We start from the raw sequence: 21309 nt of genomic DNA, 5'->3' as shown, positions 1-21309 counted from the left end.
GTATTGTCAGATTCTCATTTGTTATCAAGCATGGCAGTATGTGAAAATGTTCATTAACTGCATGTTATATGTTGATTTAAAATTTGAGTTCAATATATTAGTAACTGAATAATTTGCATTCTAATAGTCTTATTCTACATTAATATGTAATTAGGTTAGATTCCCTACTGTATGGAAACAGGCTCTTCGGCCCAACAAGTCCACACCGACCGTCCGGAGAGTAACCCACCCAGACCCATTCCCCTACTCTATATTTACTCCTGACTAATGCACCTAGTCAGGCATGGCCAATTCACCTGACCAGCACATCTTTGGATCGTGGGAGGAAACTGGAGCATCCAGAGAAAACACACGCGGACACGGGGCGAATGTGCAAACTCCATACAGACAGTCACCCAGTGGGGGAATTGAACCCAGGTCCCTGGTGCTGTGAGGCAGCAGTGCTAACCATGAGGCACCATGGCACCCCAATAATGCAACTCTATCTTCTGCTCGACATTACTTAACATCAGTAAGAGTGAAGATGCCTTTGCATTCTATACTGTAAAGAATTTAGATTTAACAAGACCAGCAATTACAGCAAACTGTTACGATTTGTTGAACGTATGACATGACCTAACAAACTAGGCTGTAGATATTCCAGCTGAACAGAGTATATTTCCGGTTTCAAACATGGAGAATGGATCTCAGTAAGACTTGAGCTGGATTCATATTTTAGATTTTCCAAACTTCTGGAATTTTTACAAACTTCTGTGATCTACTTAGACTTATGTAGTCCTCTGATCCCTTCTCTTTACATCTTACTTTTCATTGTCTCAGATTGGAACAATCCCTTCCCTTAATAGCTTTCTTACAATGACCATGGTTTTGATCACCTTTTTCATACTCCGATAGTAGATTAGTCCCCTCCTTCACAAACTATTTGAGCATATTGACCATTTGCCAGGGCATGTAATTGATCTTTAATTGGTTCCTACCATCCCCAGTGTAAGCTGCTGACACATTCCTAGAGAATACTCACACCCTCAGGCACCTTGTTATATCAATTATGGCATTATGTGGAATCATCAACAGAATGTGACACATTTTGTTTATTGGTAGCTTGATATTTTTATCTTTAAATAAAGTGTTTGCACATAAATATGTATGCTAACTAAAATGTCTGTTCAGCAATATTTAACATCAGAAAGAATAATTATCAACATCCTGAGCATTGCCATTGACCAGAAACTGAAATGAGCTGGCCATATACAGTAGCTTCAGCTGTTTCATCATTCACCTTCTCTTCATGATAAGGCCAGATGTGGGGATGTTCACTGATGATTGCAACATGTACAGCACCATTCATGACTACTCAGATACAGAAGCAGTCTATTTCAAATACAGTAAGATCTGGAAATAGTGGGCTGACAAATGGTAAAATAACTTTCACGCCATACAAGTCCCAGGCAATGACTATATCCAACAAGAGAGAATCCAACCACCACCCTTTAACTTTTAATGGTATTATAGTATTAGCATCACTGAATCCCCCACTATCAACAGCCTGAATGTTACCATTCTCGAGAAATTAAATTGGGCTAGTCAGGTAAGGACTGTGGCTAGAAGAGCAGGTGGAGGCTAGGATTTTTCCAGCAAGTAACTCAGCTCCTGACATTCCAAAGTCCAAGGCACAAGTCAGGAGTGTGATGGAATATTCCCACTTGCCTCAGTGAGTGCTACTCAATAAATACTTAAAAAGCTTAACACCATCCCGAACAAAGGTTAATTGGCACCACATCCACAAACATTCACTCTTTCCCCTATCTATGCACAGTCGCGGCAATGTGTACTATCTATAAGATGCACTACAGGAATTCACGAAGGCTCCTTAGATAGTGCCTTCCAAACCCATGGCCACTTCCAAATTAAAGGACAATGGCAGGAGACACCTTGGAACACCACCACCTGCAATCTCTCATTTAATCCACTCACCACCCTGACTTGGGCAGAGTCATATTGCCAGTCCTTCAGCATCACTGGGTCAAACGCCTAGAAATCCTCAACAGTATCTGGGTATTCACACATCAAATGGGCTGCACCAGTTCAAGAGGCAATTCTCCACCACCTTCTCATGGGCAATTTGAGATGGGCAATAAATGCTGGGCAAGTGATTTTATGATGATGCTGCTTCTTTAACAAGGTTATACTGTCCTTGGCCTCTTTCTTCAGAGAGTTCGTAAAAGCAGCGATTCTGAAAAGTCTAGGTTTGAAGGATTTTAAGGATCAATTTGATTATAGCTGACATATACTGCCTCAGGAAAAAAGGCTTTCAAGTTTAAAAAAAGACACTTGTACAATGAAAGGGGAGCAGCCAGTTCTCCCAGTTCAGCTTGTCTCTGGTTTGGTTTGACTTTAGCAATCTGGCTGTTCACTGAAAGCAGGCAGGTTTGAGGCTGCTGGTCCAAGAAATAGCTCCATGGAGGAAGGTGTTCCATGCTGAATCTCTCTGTTATATCTCTCTCTCTCTCTCTCTCTGTCTGTCTGTCTGTCTGTCTCTCTCTCTCTCTCTCTCCTGTAAGACCCTGAGTTTGATTTTATCTTTTTTGCCAAGGGGTGTTTATGGGGATTGTTGCACAAATTTGGAACAGCATCATTGATTTGGGTTTTCAAATGGGTTGTTATTCTATATTCTGTTCTCTTTTGTTTGTGTTTCATTCAGTAATCTTGCAAGTAAACTCTATTTCATTTAAAACTAAGTGGTTGGGCCAACTACAACCCTCCTGGAATATCAACATATACCTGCTTAAGACAACGAGCAATGTGAGGGTCCAGGCTGCTTTCTTAAAATGTTTTGAGGGGGTCTCCCCCAGTCCATAATAACTTCAAATAAAAAAAAATCTTTTTAGAGCAGTGTAACAAATGGAGAAATGAGTGTATGGTGAACCAATGAGCAATTTGAAGTTGGTGTGTCATAAAGAAAGCCTTTGGCAGATTGAAGGTCTCTTGACAGGCCAGCATCTTAATGATTTATAAGAATACAGCATTTATTAAGGACTGTCATTGTGGGGAAATGCATTCATTCCAGTAACTGCGCATGGAATAAAATTGATAAAATATCACTCAGTATGAATGATATATGGACAAAGTAAATACTTTTCTGCAAATTTTGTCTTAGTTTATTCCAGGGTCAATTTTTCAGAAACACCCAACTCCAGTCCAATTAATAATCAAGGTATTTATTTGGAAAGTGACAGTGATTTTTGTACAGCATTATGGAGCATGGTTGTCGGGATCAGTTAATGTCATCAAGACTTGAAATCGAATCTCTCAGAGCTCTGATTGAAGCTGACCGTTGATATTCATTGTCAGATAGTGCTGTGTTAGTGAGCATTTCAGGTTCTCAGCTCGTTTCACTCAGAGGTGATCAAGTCATCTGACGTTCTACAGTTTGAATCTGGGGCGAGTTGCAAAATTGTCCATCAAAATGGAGACTTCCTTCAGTACATAACTTGTTCCAGTTAAATTTAGAAAAACTGTACATTTAGCGCAATACTGAACTGGTATTCTGAAGGGATTTTAATGGACTAAAGTAGACCTACTCGAAAGCACGCTTAATATTTTCCATCATAGGCTGTGAGACAGGCACCTCTAAGATTTTACTGAAAAGAAGATTCTTCCTGTTAATACATTGACAAGTGTGGGTTAATTATGTTTGTAAAGAAAGTAAATGAATATGAGTTGAGCATGTGTTAATCCCAAAATGGTGATTTAATATTGAAAACATGGATTTGGAGTTCTCATTACACTCAAAAATCCATGGCAGTATTTGTATTATGACTCAGATTAAATAATGTATGCAGTGACATGACAGGTTGATGCGACTCTAGTCTGTAGCAGTGCATTGAAACAGGCGTTTAATGCATTAAAATTGTGCCTAAACAATTACTGAATTTGCAGGATTATTAACATATGCTGGGAATATCCTGTGAAATCATAGATCATCGAGGTGTACAGCATGGAAACAGACCCTTCAGTCCAATTCGTCCATGCCAACCTGATATCCCAACCTAATCTAGTCCCACCTGCCAGCACCTGGCCCATATCCCTCGAAACACTTTCTATTCATATATTCCTCTTTTGTTGTTTGAATATATGCAGCAGCCGAAATAAAATTTGGAAATGAAAATAAATAACATGGTTCCCTCTAGTCTTCATAGTGAACATAGTGAGATTTTTCATATTTGGTCTTTACAGGAATTTCTGCAATTATTCCAGTAGTTTCCATCTGCAACATTATTAGACTTATCATTAGAGGTCTTCCCACCGTCTTGCAATGTCATGAGCATGTACAGAGGAATCTTGTTTGTACAAATGACACAGGCGGGGATTATTTTGACAGATAATTGAGTGTTCGGATAATCGAATGCTGAATAACACAGTTTAGCCAAACACCGGACCTTGCGATCTTGCTGGTAATCCGAAATTCGGATAATCAAATGCTGGATAATCAAGGTTCCACTGTAATAGGTAGAGGAAATACCAATCCACCCCACACCAAATTCTCATTAAGAATTTTGTATTCTCTATTCCTTTTAATAACACCCATTCAAAATGACATGAAAAATTAGGCATTAACTTATTGGTATCACAAAATTGAATGTTTCTGAGAAACACCATTCATTGGGAAAAATGTTACTGATCTAAAGCAAAAGCAATATTTTTGTCAAATTCTTGATAGGTCTTAACTATCTCAGGGTGCTCTTTATACCTAACTGCGTGAAATGTGTACATTCTTTGCAGTGAAATATTTCCCTCCAGCTTCCCTCACTTGAATTAACCTGTTAAGAGAATTCATATTTTATAAGTCAAGCACCATAAATTATTATAAATACATTTGCTTCTTTAATATATCATCACTGTTTAACCTTGTGTAAAAATTAAAATTAATATAAAAATCGGTTATTAAGTTCTGTGCCACATGTAATTGCTATGATACCATACACTGAAGACAGATAAGTTTCTAACCTATTTAAAATCTTCTTTATCCTCCTTTTGCAACATCCTCTTCAGTCTGTTGTATTGTCACAATATCATCTGATATCGCAAGACAGAAGTTAGCAATACACATACATCTGTGTGATATACCACTGTGAATTCTGCAGAAGCTAAATTCTTTACAGGATTCTAGTCCACAGTGCTTCCCTTTGCTCCGAATAGCTGTTAAAGAATATAAGCTCCAAAGGGTTTATACAGTTAATACAAAACAGGAAAGAAACACAGATGAATGGAGAGAAGACTCAGAGGCATTCATTGTTTAGAGATCAGCTGTCCTCTCTTAGGGATAAACCTCTGAACAATATTCCAGGGAGGGATTGGATAACAAGTCATCCTCAAGGAACATAAACCTCAATAAAGCAAGACAGTAAAATCCTGATGAGATGGATCCCAAGGGATCCACCCACAAATTTGTTGTAAACAGGGCTTCGAGATAGCCAAGTAGGTCGCTTTGCAACCTGACTTGGCTACAACCACAGTCGATGTCAAACAAATGCTGAAGGAAAACATTGTAGAGCAGTAAATGTGCCTTTACTCAACTTGCATACACTTACAATGTCCAGATTTTGTAAGAGGCAATGAAAAATATCGGTAGTTAACTCATACCTTCTTCTGTTTAGACAGGCCTGCTATGTTGTCAATGCAGTCAAACAGTTTCCATGTTGATGTGCTGCAATGCAAAATGTAATCCAGACTGTTTTGGGATTCAGCTCAGGAAACAGATGGGTGAGCGAGTGGGCATTCTTCATGGTCCATAAGTCCAAATGATGTGGGAGCAGAAGGAGGCCATTTGGTCCAATGAGTCTGCTCTGCCATTCATTGAAATCATGCCTTATCTGATCATCCTCACTGCACGATCCTGCCTTCTTACTATAATCCTTCATTCCCATACTGATTAAAAATCTGTCTATCGCAGCCTACAATGTGCTTAATGACCCAACTGGAACAGCACTCTATGGTAAAGAATTCCACAAATTTACTAACCTCTGAGAGAGGAACTTCCTCCTCAGCTCTGTCTGTAGTACATTAGTTATGATCTAACTAGTCATTCATTCTTGTTATTAGATTGGATTAGATTTCCAACAGTGTAGAAACCGGCCTTTCAGCCCAACCAGTCCGCACCAACCCTCCGAAGAGTAACCCACCCAGACCCATTTCACTCTAACCAATGCACCTAACACTATTGGCAATTTAGCATGGCCAATTCACCTGACCTGCACATCTTTGGACAGTGGGAGGAAACCAGAGCACCCGGAGGAAACCCACGCAGACACGTGGAGAATGTGCATACTCCACACAGACAGTCATCCGAGGCAGGAATCAAACCTGGGACCCTGGTGCTGTGAGGCAGCAGTGTTAACCACTGAGCCACTGTGTTGCCCCAAAATTTGTTTTTTGTTTTAGCAAAATGTCTCAATTGGTATACTGTGTTCCCTTTGAAATAAAGGGCAGCATTTAATTTACTTTCCCTATTGTCCGCTGAACTTGGGTAATAGTATTTTGTGATTTTTGTACAAGGAACATAGAACATAGAAAGATACAGCGCAGTACAGGCCCTTCGGCCCTCGATGTTGCGCCGACCGAATCCTACCTAACCTACACTAGCCCAATAACTTCCAAATGCCTATCCAATGCCCGCTTAAATGACCATAAAGAAGGAGAGTTCACCACTGCAGGGCAGGGCATTCCATGAACTCACAACCCGCTGTGTAAAGAATCTACCCCTAACATCTGTCCTATACCTACCACCCCTTAATTTAAAGCTGTGTCCCCTAGTAACACCTGACTCCATTAGCGGTAAAAGGTTCTCAGTGTCGACCCTATCTAAACCACTAATCATCTTATACACCTCTATCAAATCTCCCCAAACCTTCTCTTCTCCAATGAGAACAGCCCCAAGTGCCTCAGCCTTTCCTCATAAGATTTTCCTACCATTCCAGGCAACATCCTGGTAAACCTCCTCTGCACTCGTTCCAATGCCTCCACATCCTTCCTATAGTATGGCGACCAAAACTGCACACAATACTCCAGATGAGGCCGCACCAGAGTCTTATACAGTTGCAACATGACCTCAGGACTCCGGAACTCAATTCCTCTACCAATAAAGCCCAGTACACCATATGCCTTCCTCACAGCACTATTTACCTGGGTGGCAACTTTCAGAGATCTGTGTACATGGACACCAAGATCCCTCTGCTCATCCACACTACCAAGTAGCCTACCATTAGCCCAGTAATCCATCATCTTGTTACTCCTACCAAAGTGAATGACTTCACACTTAGCTACATTGAATTCCATTTGCCACCTTTCTGCCCAGCTCTGCAACTTATCTATATCCTGCTGTAACCTACCACTTCCTTCCTCACTATCCACAACTCCACCGACTTTTGTGTCATCCACAAACTTGCTTACCCAGCTTTCAAGCCCTTCCTCTAGATCATTTATAAAGATAACAAAAAGCAATGGTCCCAAAACAGATCCTTGTGGTACACCGCTAGTAACTGCACTCCAAGATGAACTTAGTCCATCAACTACTACCCTCTGTCTCCTTCCAGCCAGCCAATTCCTAATCCAAACCTCTAATGTATCCTCAATGCCATACCTCCGTAGTTTTAGCATTAGCCTACCATGGGGAACCTTATCGAACGCCTTACTAAAATCCATATACACAACATCTACTGCTTTACCCTCGTCCACTTCCTTAGTCACTTTCTCAAAGAACTCAATAAGGTTTGTGAGGCACGACCTGCCCTTCACAAAACCATGCTGGCTATCCTTGATCACGTTATTCCTATCCAGATGTTCATAAATCTTATCCCTTACCATTCTCTCTAAGACTTTGCCCACCACTGAAGTCAGACTCACTGGCCTATAGTTACTAGGGCTATCCCTACTCCCTTTCTTGAACAAGGGGACCACATTCGCTATCCTCCAGTCCTCTGGTACTATTCCCGTTGACAATGACGACATAAAAATCCAGACTCCCTGAACTCTCTGTGCAGCAGCTTTCTGCTGTCATTCTCTATTTAAATAATATTCAGGTCCTTTATTCTTCCTGCCAAAGTGCATAATCTCACATTTTCCCAAATTATAGTTAGTCTTCAGACTTGCTCCTTAGCTGCTTCACCTGTCTCTATCCCTCTGAATACTCTTTGTATCATCCTCACCCTTTGTTTTAATATCTTAGAAAAAGAATACAGGGTTGTAATTACCTGGCCTATCCGTGCCATCTTTCCTGAACAAAGGAACCACATTAGCTATCCTCCAGTCATCTGACACTTCATCTGTGGCCAGTGAAATATTGAATATATAGAATCATAGTAGAGTCATACAACATAGAAACAGACCCTTCTGTCTAACCAGTTCATGCCAGCCATAATCTCAAACTAAACTAGTACCACCTGCCTGCTCTTAGGTATATATCCCTCCAAACATTTCTTATTCATGTACTTATCCAAATGCCTTTCAAACATGGTAACTGTACCTGCATCCACCACTTCCTCTGCAAACCACTTTCTGTGTAAAAACAAATATCCCTCATGTTCTTTTTAAAGTTTTTCTCCTCTCACCTTAAATATATGCCTATAGTCTTGAAACCCCCAACATTAGGAAAAAGACATCTGCTATTATCTATACCCCTCATGATTTTATAAACCTCTATAAGGTCACCTGTCAACATCCAACGTTCCAATGAAAAAGGTCCCAGCCTATCCAGCCTCTCCTTATAATTCAAACCCACTATTTTTGAACCCTCTCTATCTTAATAATATCCTTCCTATAACAGGGAGACCAGAACTGGACGCAGTACATCAGAAGAGGCCCCACCACCGTCCTGTACATTGTCCTTTTTCCGTCAGGGCCCCAGCAATCTCCTCCCTTGCCTCCCATTGCAGCCTGAGATACATCTCATCAGGCCCTTGGGATTTATGCACCCTGTCTGCCTGCTGAAATATCTAATATTTCCTTCTTATTAACCTTAACATTTTCTAGAACTTCACCATCCCCAACCAGAACATCTTTCTTCTCTGTGAATACAGATGTGAAGTATTCATTTAAGACCTTTCCCACATTCTCTGGTGGCTCCACATATGAATAGCCCTTCTAGTTTCTAATAGGCCCCACTATTTCCCTGATAATCTTCTTACCCTGAATATAATCATAAAAGGCCTTAGGGGTGGAGGGATGGGGGTTCTCGATCCTTCCTGCCAAAGATACTTCACGGCCCTGTTTTTCCTTCTCATTTCTTTAAAGTAATGTCCTGCACTGTCTATACTTTTGAAGGGCCTCCATGTTTTTAATGTGCCGTACCTGTCTATGCTTCCTTCTTTTCCGTTATCAAATTCTCTATCCCAATGTTTCCTGGACTTGCTGCCCTTGCCCTTCACTCTGAGAGGAAAATGCTAGCCCTGAACTCTCACTACATGAACTTTGAAAGACTCCCACTTTCCAAATGTAGCCTTACCTGCATGTAGCATGTTCAAGTGTGTTTACCAGTTCCTGTCTAATGAGATTGAAATGGTCCCTCTTCCAGTTTAGACACTTAACTTCTGCGCAATCTTTATCTCTTTATAAAATGACTTTGAAGCTTAGAATTATAGTCACTATCCCTAAATGTTCACCCACTGAATCTTCAACCACTTGACTGGCTTCATGCCTAGGATTAGGATTGGCACTGCCCTATCTCTAGTCGGACCATCTACGTACTGGCACAAAAATCGCTCCTGGATGCATTTTTAAAATGTAAGGCAATCCCAGTTAATGTTAGCAAAGTTGAAATTGCATACAACTATAACCCTATTCCCCTTCCCCTTTGAGATCTGCCTGCATATCTGCTGTTCTGTCTCCCTCTGACTGTCGGGAGGCCTGTTGTATAATCGCAGCAAAGTACTCACCCTTTTTTTATTTCTAAGCTCTATCCAGATGGTCTCATTTGACGGCCCTTCTAGGACATCCTCTGTCATTACTTCAGTGATGGTTTCCAAAGCCCTCTCTCATTCTATGCCATGGAATGCTGAGCTGCCAGCCCTGTCCTTCCTTTAACCATGTCTCAGTGGTTGCAATATATCATATTCCCATTTGCTGGTCAATGATTTTAGTTCATCTGCCTTACCAGTCAAACTCCTTGCATTAAAATAGACCATCCCAAGTGCCTTATCCTGCCCATGTCTTCTCCACCTACTGGACTATCCCAGTGTTCCTTCTATATCTGATTGGACCTAGCTCTTATTTTTCATCTACTCTGCACCCCTACCCTGCTGCCAGATTAGTTTAAAACCTCCCCAACAGAACAAACAAACCTCCTAGCAAAGATGTTAGACTTATCTCAGTTCAGGTACAACTGGTCTAACATGTGCAGATCCCAGCTACTCCAGAAGCTGTCCCAATGATGCAAAACGCTAAATCCTTCTCTCCTGCACCATCCTTTTAGCCACACATTTCTCTAATCCCGACCTTCCTATTCCCATTCTCAGGAGCAGATATTCAGAGCCCTCCAAGTCAATGTGTTAGATTTGAGTGAGAACACATTGAAGTGTTCTCACTCAAAATGAATGATAAACATTCATTTTTAACCGGGAGTTGTTTGCATTTTAGTCCATCTTGATTGAAAAAAACGATGTCACAAATACCTGGTTGTGTAGGACTCAGAAACTAAAAACCTTCAGCCTTCTTGTATGTTTTATGCAGGAGCGTATTTTTTGATATACTTATATATTGTTGAGATAGTTATGTAATGCTGATAATTTAGATCATTATACTGCCACTAATGTAGAACAATATCCCAGTGTGCTTCACAAGGTTAAATGGGAAATAAATGCCAAATCAATGCAGGGAAAGCAGGATAAGTGCCAAAAGACTTGGGCAATGTTTAAAGAATATCTTGATTGAGAGGCAGGCAGCTGGCTCTTTTGGAGAAATCAAAAGATTGAGACCAAAGTGGCTGCCAGAATGTCAACTCGTTGGGTACTAGAGGTCTAAACCAGCAGAATAGATCATTTGGGCAATTGTAAGGCTGCAGGACAAAAACATCAGAGAGTGGTGAGGGATGAGACCATGTAAGGGTGGGCTTAAAGGAAGCACCGCCATTCAATATGATCATGGCTGATCATTCCTAATCAGTATCCGCTTCCTGCCTTATCTCCATAACCCTCGATTCCACTATCTTTGAGAGCTCTATCCAACTCTTTCTTAAATGAATCCAGAGACTGGGCCTCCACTGCCCTCTGGGGCAGAGCATTCCACACAGCCACCACTCTCTGGGTGAAGAAGTTTCTCCTCATCTCTGTCCTAAATGGTCTACCCCGTATTTTTAAGCTGTGTCGTCTGGTTCGGCACTCACCCATCCGCGGAAACATGTTTCCTGCTGCCAGAGTGTCCAATCCTTTCATAATCTTATATGTCTCAATCAGATCCCCTCTCAGTCTTCTAAACTCAAGGGTATACAAGCCCAGTCGCTTCACTCTTTCAGTGTAAGGTAATCCCTCCATTCCAGGAATTGACCTCGTGAACCTACGCTGCACTCCCTCAAGAGCCAGAATGTCTTTCCTCAAATTTGGAGAGCAGAACTGCACACGGTACTCCAGTTGTGGTCTCACCAGGGCCCTGTACAGCTGCAGAAGCACCTCTTTGCTTCTATACTCAATCCCTCTTGTTATGAAGGCCAGCATGCTATTAGCCTTCTTCACTACCTGCTGTACCTGCATGCTTGAGTGATGTGGTCTCTAGAAAATATAAAATCTTTCATTTAACATGTTCCCAGTATCCTTATTTTACAAGAGACAGCTGTTACTTCAATAGTTAACCCAACAGGAGCCTTCAGCACACAGAGAATGATTTTTAGCTCTTTTCTGAGGGACTGAGTCATTTTACAGAATCTGCTGCTAAAATGTCTGAAACCTGGTTAAAATGATGCTAACTGGTTGGCAAGGCGATGATGCAGTGAAGAACTTATATCGCGTGTCATGCTGAAAGGATCAGCAGAGGGCAGAATGCTTTCCTATGATTGGGTGTCTGAGGGTAACTATAGATATAGCAATTTTGAAGGTTAACTGCTACACTTATAGGTGATTATTGATTTGCCACTTTTATGATGATATTTTGTCACCGCACAGACAGGTTTGTTGATAAGTATAAGCAAAATATTTGCCAGTATTCCACACATGCATGCTGTAAGGGAAATCACAAAGAGATTTAGCCATGGACTAATATTGTTTTGTGCAGTCATTTCAGTGTTCATGTATATATAGTCGATTCAGTTTCTCTTTCTTGGCACAACTATCGAATGGCATTTGACCAAAAGATGTTCTGCATATTACAGGGTATTATGGGATGGAACTGTGATTCAATCAGGCTTTGCACATTGAGAAAGACTGCAGCAAGTTGCTGACTCAGCGACCTGGTCACTCTGCAGACGGGCTGAGTCCGTTTTCTTTCTGTACCGCCTAAGGAGCAGTCTCCGAAATCCGGGGGAAGAGAGCTTATGTTTTAAGTAGTTCTTCAATCTGAACCTATAAGACGCTTCAGGGGATAATGTCTGGTTTCAAGATGCAGTTATTCAGTGGTGACAGCAGCAACGTGCCATATTCTCGTCTCAGCTGGCCAAGCGATGAGTTTCTGTCGGCTGACCTTTCAAAGATCCAGTATCTCATCCGGTTCCTTGAATTTATTCATTATTTAGGAAGCATCTACAAGATGATGAAGAAAAAACTGAGGTGTTGAACCTCTTCGCTTTTCGGAAACTGCAAAGTCCTGAGAATCTGTTTGTCATATTATGTAGTTCACGGATACAGGATGTAGATAAATAGTCTGGAAATCTTGTAATTTGATGTAATTAATGTAAACATCAAAATCTTGTTCCATGTATTGGACTGTGTGCATTCGCATTACAACATACCTCAGGAGGTAGGGTTAATAATGCTGCATTGCCACAGGTCAGTTCATTCAAGGGCAGTACCCTGAGCAGATGTTATAGAATGGGCAAAGGTAGCTATTTTGTGTTCAGCACACTGATGCTAACCTTGTTTTGCAGTGCATTGTAAAATTGTGCACAAAACATAATGGTAAAAATATGTTTAAATCGGTGTTTTCTAAAATAAATTATTCAAAAAGAATGTGGAATCTAGGAGGGTCTATTCAACAAAGTCAGAAGGTTTCCTTTTCGGAAATATTGCAATTTTGTGTTTGTTAGTTTGTGATCATAAAGTATAATGAAAATTAAATGTATGGGCTGTGACATATTTGGTTCAATAGAACAATAGAATGTCAATGAATAGAATGATTTAACTCTTATGACGTGCCTTAAAATAGACCTCAACCATCAGAATCGGTGAAATGAAAAACCATCCTAAATAATTAAAATGAACACTGAGCTCCTTTTTATTTCTACTGATGCTTTTCATTAAAGCTTTAGACACAGATGGCATTATCAGGGACTACTGGCTTAAAAGAAATATTGACACTTTGGTGAGAAAGCTGAATTTTAATTGGGAATACAGCCATCAACCTAGAATGATTCAGCATCCAGTATACGTATTAGTTCATATGCATTACAATGTCAAGTTTGTAACCTTTCCTGACTATGAGTGCTTCATCAGCACCACTCAAGCAGTTTTGTTTTAAAGAAGGTATAAATGGCATCTCAAAATAAAGCATGATTAGTGTTAAACAAAATCCACTGTAAATGCTTAGCTTGTCAAGGTAATTTTAATAGTGAAACTGGTTCTTTGGGTTTACAAGATTTATTCTGATCAGGAAACTCTACTTTTATTTTCACAAACAGTGCAGTTATTATCAGATAGAACTGTCATGGTTGGTGCATGTTTCTGATGTTTCATGTCAATACAATGTGAATGTCATTTCACCACTATGTTTACAAAGCGGGTTGAGTTGTGCCAAGGTTGTTTTAATGTTTTAATTGCTTTAATGCTTGTTCTGGGGACCAGAATGTAGTTTGACACTATTCTTTCTCTGTTCTAGAGCTGAAAAGACAGAAGTGTTAACTGAAGATCTGCTTCAGGTAATAATTTCTTCTCCACATTGTTGAAGGAGATATAATTCTTTTCTTGTTCGGTTTATTCCTGAACTTATAAAATTTATTTCTTAATGAATTTCACATTTTATGTATGTAGTTTTGAAAAAAGATAACTACTGGAGCCAAGTACTACAACACAGTGCAAGAGTGTCAAAATTTGGATCATTCTCTTTAACTGTGAAGCTGAAATTTCATCTCAAAAACTAATTTGCACTCATTAGGCTTCAAATCCCCCTCCCACAATATCCCGTCTCAAGTCTTCATTTGGAACGCTCTGATCTTAGTCTGCTATTCACTTTCACTTGAGTTTTATCTTGATTTCTAATGGATTTCATCTTCATACTTGAAAAAGAATAACAAAAAACCCTGTTATTCACAACAACAAATGTATGTCTTACAATAACAATTTGTGAGATCAACAGCAGACTGTCAGATGCGGGAGCCAAGTAGAGCAGCAATACTCCAGGGCCATTTATTGATGACTGACTGGTGACTCTGGTTCAATTACAGTGACAGCAACAGCTAACATTCGAGTTAAATTTCTTCCTCCTCAACCTTAGGTATTTCTGTAATCGAGCAACCCAATGTGTATTGTAGTTCTACTCAATAGGCAATAGGCAGTTCACTTGCAGCTTTATCTTATTTAACTCAAGACATATTCTGAGCGTAGATGGGATCCACTAAACCTTAACTATCACTTGCCTGCATTGAAGCTGTCTGCATAGGTCAGGCATTCCTTAAGGGGAGAGAAATAGCACTCCATACCAAATAAGTGGCATTTCCCTATCTCTAAGGTTTCTTGCCATCTTGCTTTAGAAATCCTTAAGCTTACTGATGTGTTTCCACACATGTCAACAATTAGGTGCCAAAAATGTTGCATGTAATCAGACAAACCATTGCAGAATTTGTTCATTGACGTTCTCTTCAACCAATTTGTTATTATTGGGTATAACACAAGTACTGAACCTGAAATATTTCAGATGACATCTATGTTCCAATTTCTATTATTTTCCAGTTTATTAGTTTGTATGCATTTCTCATCCTCCATCTACTAAACTGCTTTGGAGTCTCTGGAAAAACACATAGTTAAGGCATTACTAATAAAATGAAGCTAATAAATGTGACGTTCAATGTCAGTTCCTTCCTTAATTGGTTTTACAGAAATCTTCATTCAACCAGATTTCCTGATGTCCTACTGTTCTGAACATTTAACAGGCCGGAGTTAACAAACTGCATATCCCAATGTGGTAAAGCAATGTAAAGATTTGAAATGTACCTTCTAGTCTGTTTATTTACTGTACCCAGCATCAACCTGGAGTTCCCACATTCAGATAACCATCTAACGTGTTTGGGAATGAATGAAGCAGACCAGTTTGTGGAATCTTAAAGGACAGTGAGATACATCCATGGTCTCTTTAGATATTTTTGATCACCTATTCTGGTACAACTCAGGAGCAGACACTTGAATCCAGACCTTCTAAACCAAAGGTGGGATTATTACCACAAAAAACCCTATGATTACTTTGTGCTGGTGTATCTATACATATTCAGTCAATTACACAGCTTTCTGATCACAGACCTTATGCATTAAGACACATCAAAGCAGTCAACTGAAGCCAATTTAAAATTAAGAAAATGCCTTAGTTCAGTGAGCCTCACTCTACTTTGTAATTCTGGGGAATGGAGAAAGTGAGGACTGTAGATGTTGGAGATCAGAGCTGAATGAAGAAGGGCTCATGCCCGAAACGTCGATTGTCCTGCTCCTTGGATGCTGCCTGACCTGCTGCGCTTTTCCAGCAACATATTTTCAATTCTGGGGAATGCCCTGTTTCAGTTACCAATTGATTAGAATCAGTTATGCTGCATCGTAGCACTTGGGAAATTTTATGTCCAACCTAATTTTAAGTATGCGTGAAAACTTGAGCTTAATATTGTCACAGCAAAACCAACAGTGTCCAATGCATTCTGAGCCTGTTTGCTGACATTATGGCAGATTCTGGAACTTTAACTGGACAAAGGTGCCAAGTTAACTGCACATGAAATCTAGCTGCTGTTAACTCCAAGTGGAAAATTCGGACGGACACTTAAATCTGATGTACGAACTTACTGTATAAATAAATATCAATTAAAACATAGCTGAAAGACAGTTAAAATTGAAGAACTGTTCATTCAACGAAGAATAATGTCTGGAGGTGCATCAATTTTGTTAATTTATTTCATCATTGTAATCAGAAAGGGTTAACAGTTTCTTGAGAGGCCTACTGCTGGATTTGTGGCACGGTGGCTCAGTGGTTAGCACTGCTGCCTCATCAGCCTCAGAAACCCAGGTTCAATTCCCACCTCAGGCAACTGTTTGTGTGGAGTTTGCATATTCTCCCCGTGTCTGTGTGGGTTTCCTCCGGGTTCTCTGGTTTCCTCCCACAGTCCAAAAATGTGCAGGTTAGGTGAATTGGCCATGCTAAATTGCCCATAGGTGAAGGAGTAAATGTAGGGGAATGGGTCTGGGTGGGTTACTCTTTGGAGGGTCGGTGTGGACTTGTTGGGCCGAAGGGCCTGATTCCACGTTGTAAGTAATCTAATCACATTATAGCCAGAAGTAATGACCTTCACTCTTAACTACAGGGAATCTGTTTGGATTTATTGTTACAAAATACTGCCAACTTTAAACTGTAAAACCTTCCAATAATAACATTTTTTCAATCTAATGTTCTTTGGATTTATGATCAACCACATCAAAAATTAAATCTTATTTACCTTTTAAGAATATGCCATGATTTTACTTTGAAGAATAGTATATCAAAGTTACTTGAAAGTATATTTATAGCAACCCCAATATAATAATATTGTTGCACCAAACAGGTAGAGAAACGACTGGAGCTGGTAAAACAAGTCTCCCACAGCACCCACAAAAAATTAACAGCATGTCTCCAGGGACAACAAGGTGTGGACGCCGACAAACGATCCGTACGTTTTCTTCAATTACTGTTCACTGATATAGTCAGTCTGAAGCATTATTCGAGAAATCGAGTGGAAATGTATCAAAGAGGCATTAGTTTCATGTGTATTAACCTTAGCAACACTTCTTTCATTTATTTCAACATCCGAAATGGAATGTCTCAAACACTGCATGCTGTCACATCATTTGTGCAAGTTTCCAATTCCCAAAGGAAAAAAGATTCTGGGTGAAGTCTGTTCCCTTTTGAGAACTGAAATCAGGAATTGCTGGTCACAGCACCTGTGGAGAGACAAACAGAATTAATGTTTATAGTCCCAGGATTCTTCAGCATTTTAAGAGTTGTGTTGGTGTAACCCAGTTGGAATAGCTTTTGGGAACAGTGGATGGGCAATCCATTGTAAACCTCCACTGATTTTCTTTTCTATAGAAGGCAACAGCAGGGAAAATTGGGAATATTGTGTAACAAACACATGCCTGATGATTGTTTTCCATTGGGGTCAATGTGGATAGAGTGGGGATGGTGCTGGGAAAGGGGAAGTGGTGGACTGGGGATGGCAAGGTGGCTCAGTAGTTAGCACTGCTGTCCCACAGCACTATGGATGTGGATTCAATTCAACCCTCAGGTGATTGTCTGTGTGGAGTTTGCACATGCTCCCCATGTCTGTGTGGGTTTCCTCTGGGTGTTCTGGTTTCCTCCCACAGTCCAAAATATGCAGGTTAGCTGGATTCGCTGTGCTAAATTGCCCAGTGTCCAGGGATGTGCAGGCTCGGTGGATTAGCTATGGGAAATGTCAGGTGACAGGGATTGGATGGGATGCTCTTCAGCAGGTCGGAATAGACTTGATGGGCAGAATGGCCTGTTTTGACACAGTAGGGGTTCTTTGATTCTACTTTTTGATCATATGAGTAGGGGTTTATGATGACTCCCTCAATCTTCTTGCCTGTTCTCATTCATCCATTTTTCTCTCTGTCTCTCTTCTTCCCCCTTCTTTCTCTTTTCTCCCTCTTTCTCTCCCATTTCCTTTCTCTCTCTTTCACCCATACTCCTTCATGGTGGTGGCAATTTTCCAGACGTTTCCACCCTCAGTTCCTGATCACTCTCCTCATCCCTAACCTGGTCCGAATCCCTGTACTCAATCGCCATTTTTAAATTTCGACATTGGGAAAAGATGGTGGGGAAATTATAAAGCCTTGGAGATATTCAAACTTTAAACGTGCCTTCCATTTGTATAAAGGGATTCCCTTGCTGATTAGTGAGCCAGACCCATATCTTTGCAGTCCACACTGTGCTCTGTAAGCTGTATATTAGACAGCCTTGCTTTATCTAAAGTCCCCATCATCCCAGAGGACTGTAGGGTCCTCCCATAGAGAGCGATGACTGGTGATGGGTTTAACTTGAAGGTCACTACACTATCATCAGAATTGAAAATTGACCATTGAGTGTTGATTGAACAATGAGCAAATGGTTAAGACATCTTCAAAGATGTTTTGAAGAAGGATATCTCTTGAAACAATGAGTTGCTGTGTTTTCTACATTTACATTTGACTGTTGGTAACCTTTTCAGTATCCATTTTCTAGCAATATGTTTCATTGTCATTTAAAGTCAATATTTGACTGTTTGCAATAAATGATCATATTTAATAAGCAATTTGTAGCCCATTCATTCAGGACAAGATATTTTTCTTGTATGTATTTATAGCAAGATTATAAGTATCTGTTTGAAGAATATGTTCAGCATTTCAGTACAATAGCAAGCCAGTGAACATTTTTTCCTTTAATAGAACCACCAGTGTTTCACTGAACCTGTTTCATCTGTTGTTTCAGCTGGAAAACTGGTAGAACTATGTCCTGTCCATGTGAAATCTCCATATGAGAAAAGCATGGAGAATCAGCCAGCTTGTTGAACATGTTGCTTGGGTGTTTCATAGGTGTCATGTCTAAAATCTCACTCTAAATGATGTTGGTCTTCTCCACAGAAAAAGCTACCATTAACAACGTTAGCCCAGTGTTTAGTGGAAGGCTCTGCCATCCTGGGTGAAGATACTTTGCTCGGGTAAGGCTATACAGTTTTTTCTTTGGTGTGATAGCTTCTATATAATGCATCACAGGTTTCATGTGCTTAATCCTATTGTATACATCAGTTAATAAGAATGAACGTACAAAAAGGAGAAGTTGACCATTCACCCCTCAAGCCCACTCAGTCATTCAATAAGAGCACATCTTGTCTCTCTGTGTTTGAATTTCATGTTCCCATCTACCCTGGATAACCTTGATTCGCTTGCCTAAAAAGAATCTGTCTGTCTCTACTTTGAAAATATTCACAAACCTCATCTTCATCACCTTCTGAGATAGAGATTTCTGAAGTTGCACAACCCTTTCAGAGAAATAAATTCTCCTCATCTTGGTTCTTGAAGACTGACCCCAACCTTTGAAACAGTGACCCCGAGTTAAGAATAAAGAACAATACTGTACAAGAACAAACCCTTCGGCCCACCAACCCTGTGCTGACACATGACACCTTTCTAAAATAAAAACCTTTTGCCTCTATGCAGTCTGTATCCCTCTATTCCTTGCCTGTTTATGTCTTAATCAACTCACGTTTTAAACGTTGCTATTATGTCTGTTTCTAGCATCTCCTCTGGAGCGCGTTCCACCCACCTACCACCCTCTGCCTAATGTTGTCACAGAGCTCATTTCTGACATCCTGCTTTGGGTCCCACCCCTGCCTTACTAGTCTAAACTCCCCCAAGTGGCAGTAGCAAACCTCCCTGCCAGGGTATTGGTGCTCCTCCAGCTTAAGCGCAACCCACCTTGTATAGGTCCCACCTGCACTGATTCCAATATCCATCTCCCTGAAGCCCTCCCTCCTACACCAACTCTTTAGCCAGATATTTAACTGTACTATCTTCCTATTTCTAGCCTTACTGCCATGTGACAGAGGGAGTAATCCCAAGATTACAATCCTAGAGATGCTGCTTTTCAACTTCCTAACTAACTCACTGAACTTCCTTTACAGGACTTTGTTTCTCTTTCTGCCTATGTTGTTAGTACCAATATGGACCACCACCTGTGGCTCCTCACCTTCTCTTTTGAAAATGTCCTATGCCCCTGCCCGCTCATAAACATCCTTGACCCTGGCACCAGGGAGGCAACACACTATCCTCCAGTCCACATTGTTCAGTGGTTTGGTGTTGACTTTGATAGTTGGGACAGTGTTGCGTGGGTTAGGAATGGGAAACCTTTGTCTTCCAGATGTTTAGCCTAAGGCCTATTGTCTCATGGGCCTCTGTGAAGGTTTAGAGTTATGCTTTGGAGCTCAGTCTCTGATTGTGCACACAGGCAAGCATTGGCTGTGCAATGCAGGTTGAAGACGGAAGTTGGAATGGTCTTGGTTCTGGTTCTGGAGGCAACGTAGGTCATACAGTGCAACCTTAATTCTGTAGAGAAGCTTCAGAGAACTTTATGGAGTGGAGTATGGTGGTGAGTTAGATGGAGAAGTGCATTGGTGCAGTGATGCAGCCTTGCTTGACCCCAATTTGCAGTTGTAATGAATCAATAGTGGATCATTGGAGAGATTCATAGCTTGCATTGGATCATGTAGCAGGCAGAGGATACTGATGAATATCTGTGTACAGTCAAATTTGAGGACGGTCCGCCATAATCTATCCTGGTTGATAGACTCAGAGCCCTCTGTGAGGTCAAATAAGTCCGTGTGATCTTAGAGTTGCTGCTGTCTGCATTTTTCTTGGAGTTGTCTTACTTTGACAATTATGCCAAGATAATGCTTGCATTAGCATAGATGTATAATTAACTGCAACTAACTGGAATTAAGAAATGAAAGAGAAGTTGCTGGAGAAACTCAGAAGATTTGGCAGCATCTGAGGAGAAAAAGCAAAATCAATGTTTAGGATCCACTGACCGTTCTTCAGAATTGGAAAGTCTGGGAGAGGACTTTGTGACTGCATGTGAGGCAGACATGGAGATCAAGAATTTAGCTTTGGAGGAGTCTCAACCAGAGCCTTTATCCAATTGGTATGGGGTTAGAGTCATAGAGTCATAGAGATGAACATTATGGAACCAGACCCTTGGGTCCCACCTGTCCATGCCGACCAGATATCCCAATCTAATCTAGTCCTACCTGCCAGCACCTGGCCCATATCCCTCCAAACGCTTCCTATACATATACCCATCCAAATGCCTCTTAAATGTTGCAATTGTACCAGCCTCCACCACATCCTCTGGCAGCTCATTCCATACACGTACCACCCTCTACGTGAAAATGTTGCC

General features: G+C 40.7%; 1 protein-coding gene across 6 annotated transcripts in view; it reads left to right on the top strand.

Moving 5' to 3' along the window:
• LOC132827649 (rho GTPase-activating protein 44-like) overlaps positions 1-21309 on the top strand; it is a 309700-nt gene that overhangs the window by 180126 nt on the left and 108265 nt on the right. For all 6 annotated transcript variants that reach the window (XM_060844244.1, XM_060844241.1, XM_060844240.1 and 3 more), the window contains exons 2-4: positions 14011-14050; positions 16925-17029; positions 18999-19075. In XM_060844244.1, the coding sequence (XP_060700227.1) occupies positions 14011-14050; positions 16925-17029; positions 18999-19075 (222 nt within the window). The remainder of the gene's footprint in view (positions 1-14010; positions 14051-16924; positions 17030-18998; positions 19076-21309) is intronic.

The sequence above is a fragment of the Hemiscyllium ocellatum genome, chromosome 25 (genome assembly GCF_020745735.1).
Source record: "Hemiscyllium ocellatum isolate sHemOce1 chromosome 25, sHemOce1.pat.X.cur, whole genome shotgun sequence".
NCBI lineage: Eukaryota > Metazoa > Chordata > Chondrichthyes > Orectolobiformes > Hemiscylliidae > Hemiscyllium > Hemiscyllium ocellatum.
The sequence above is the reverse complement of the archived record's forward strand: the minus strand, read 5'-3'. Positions and strand labels throughout refer to the sequence as shown.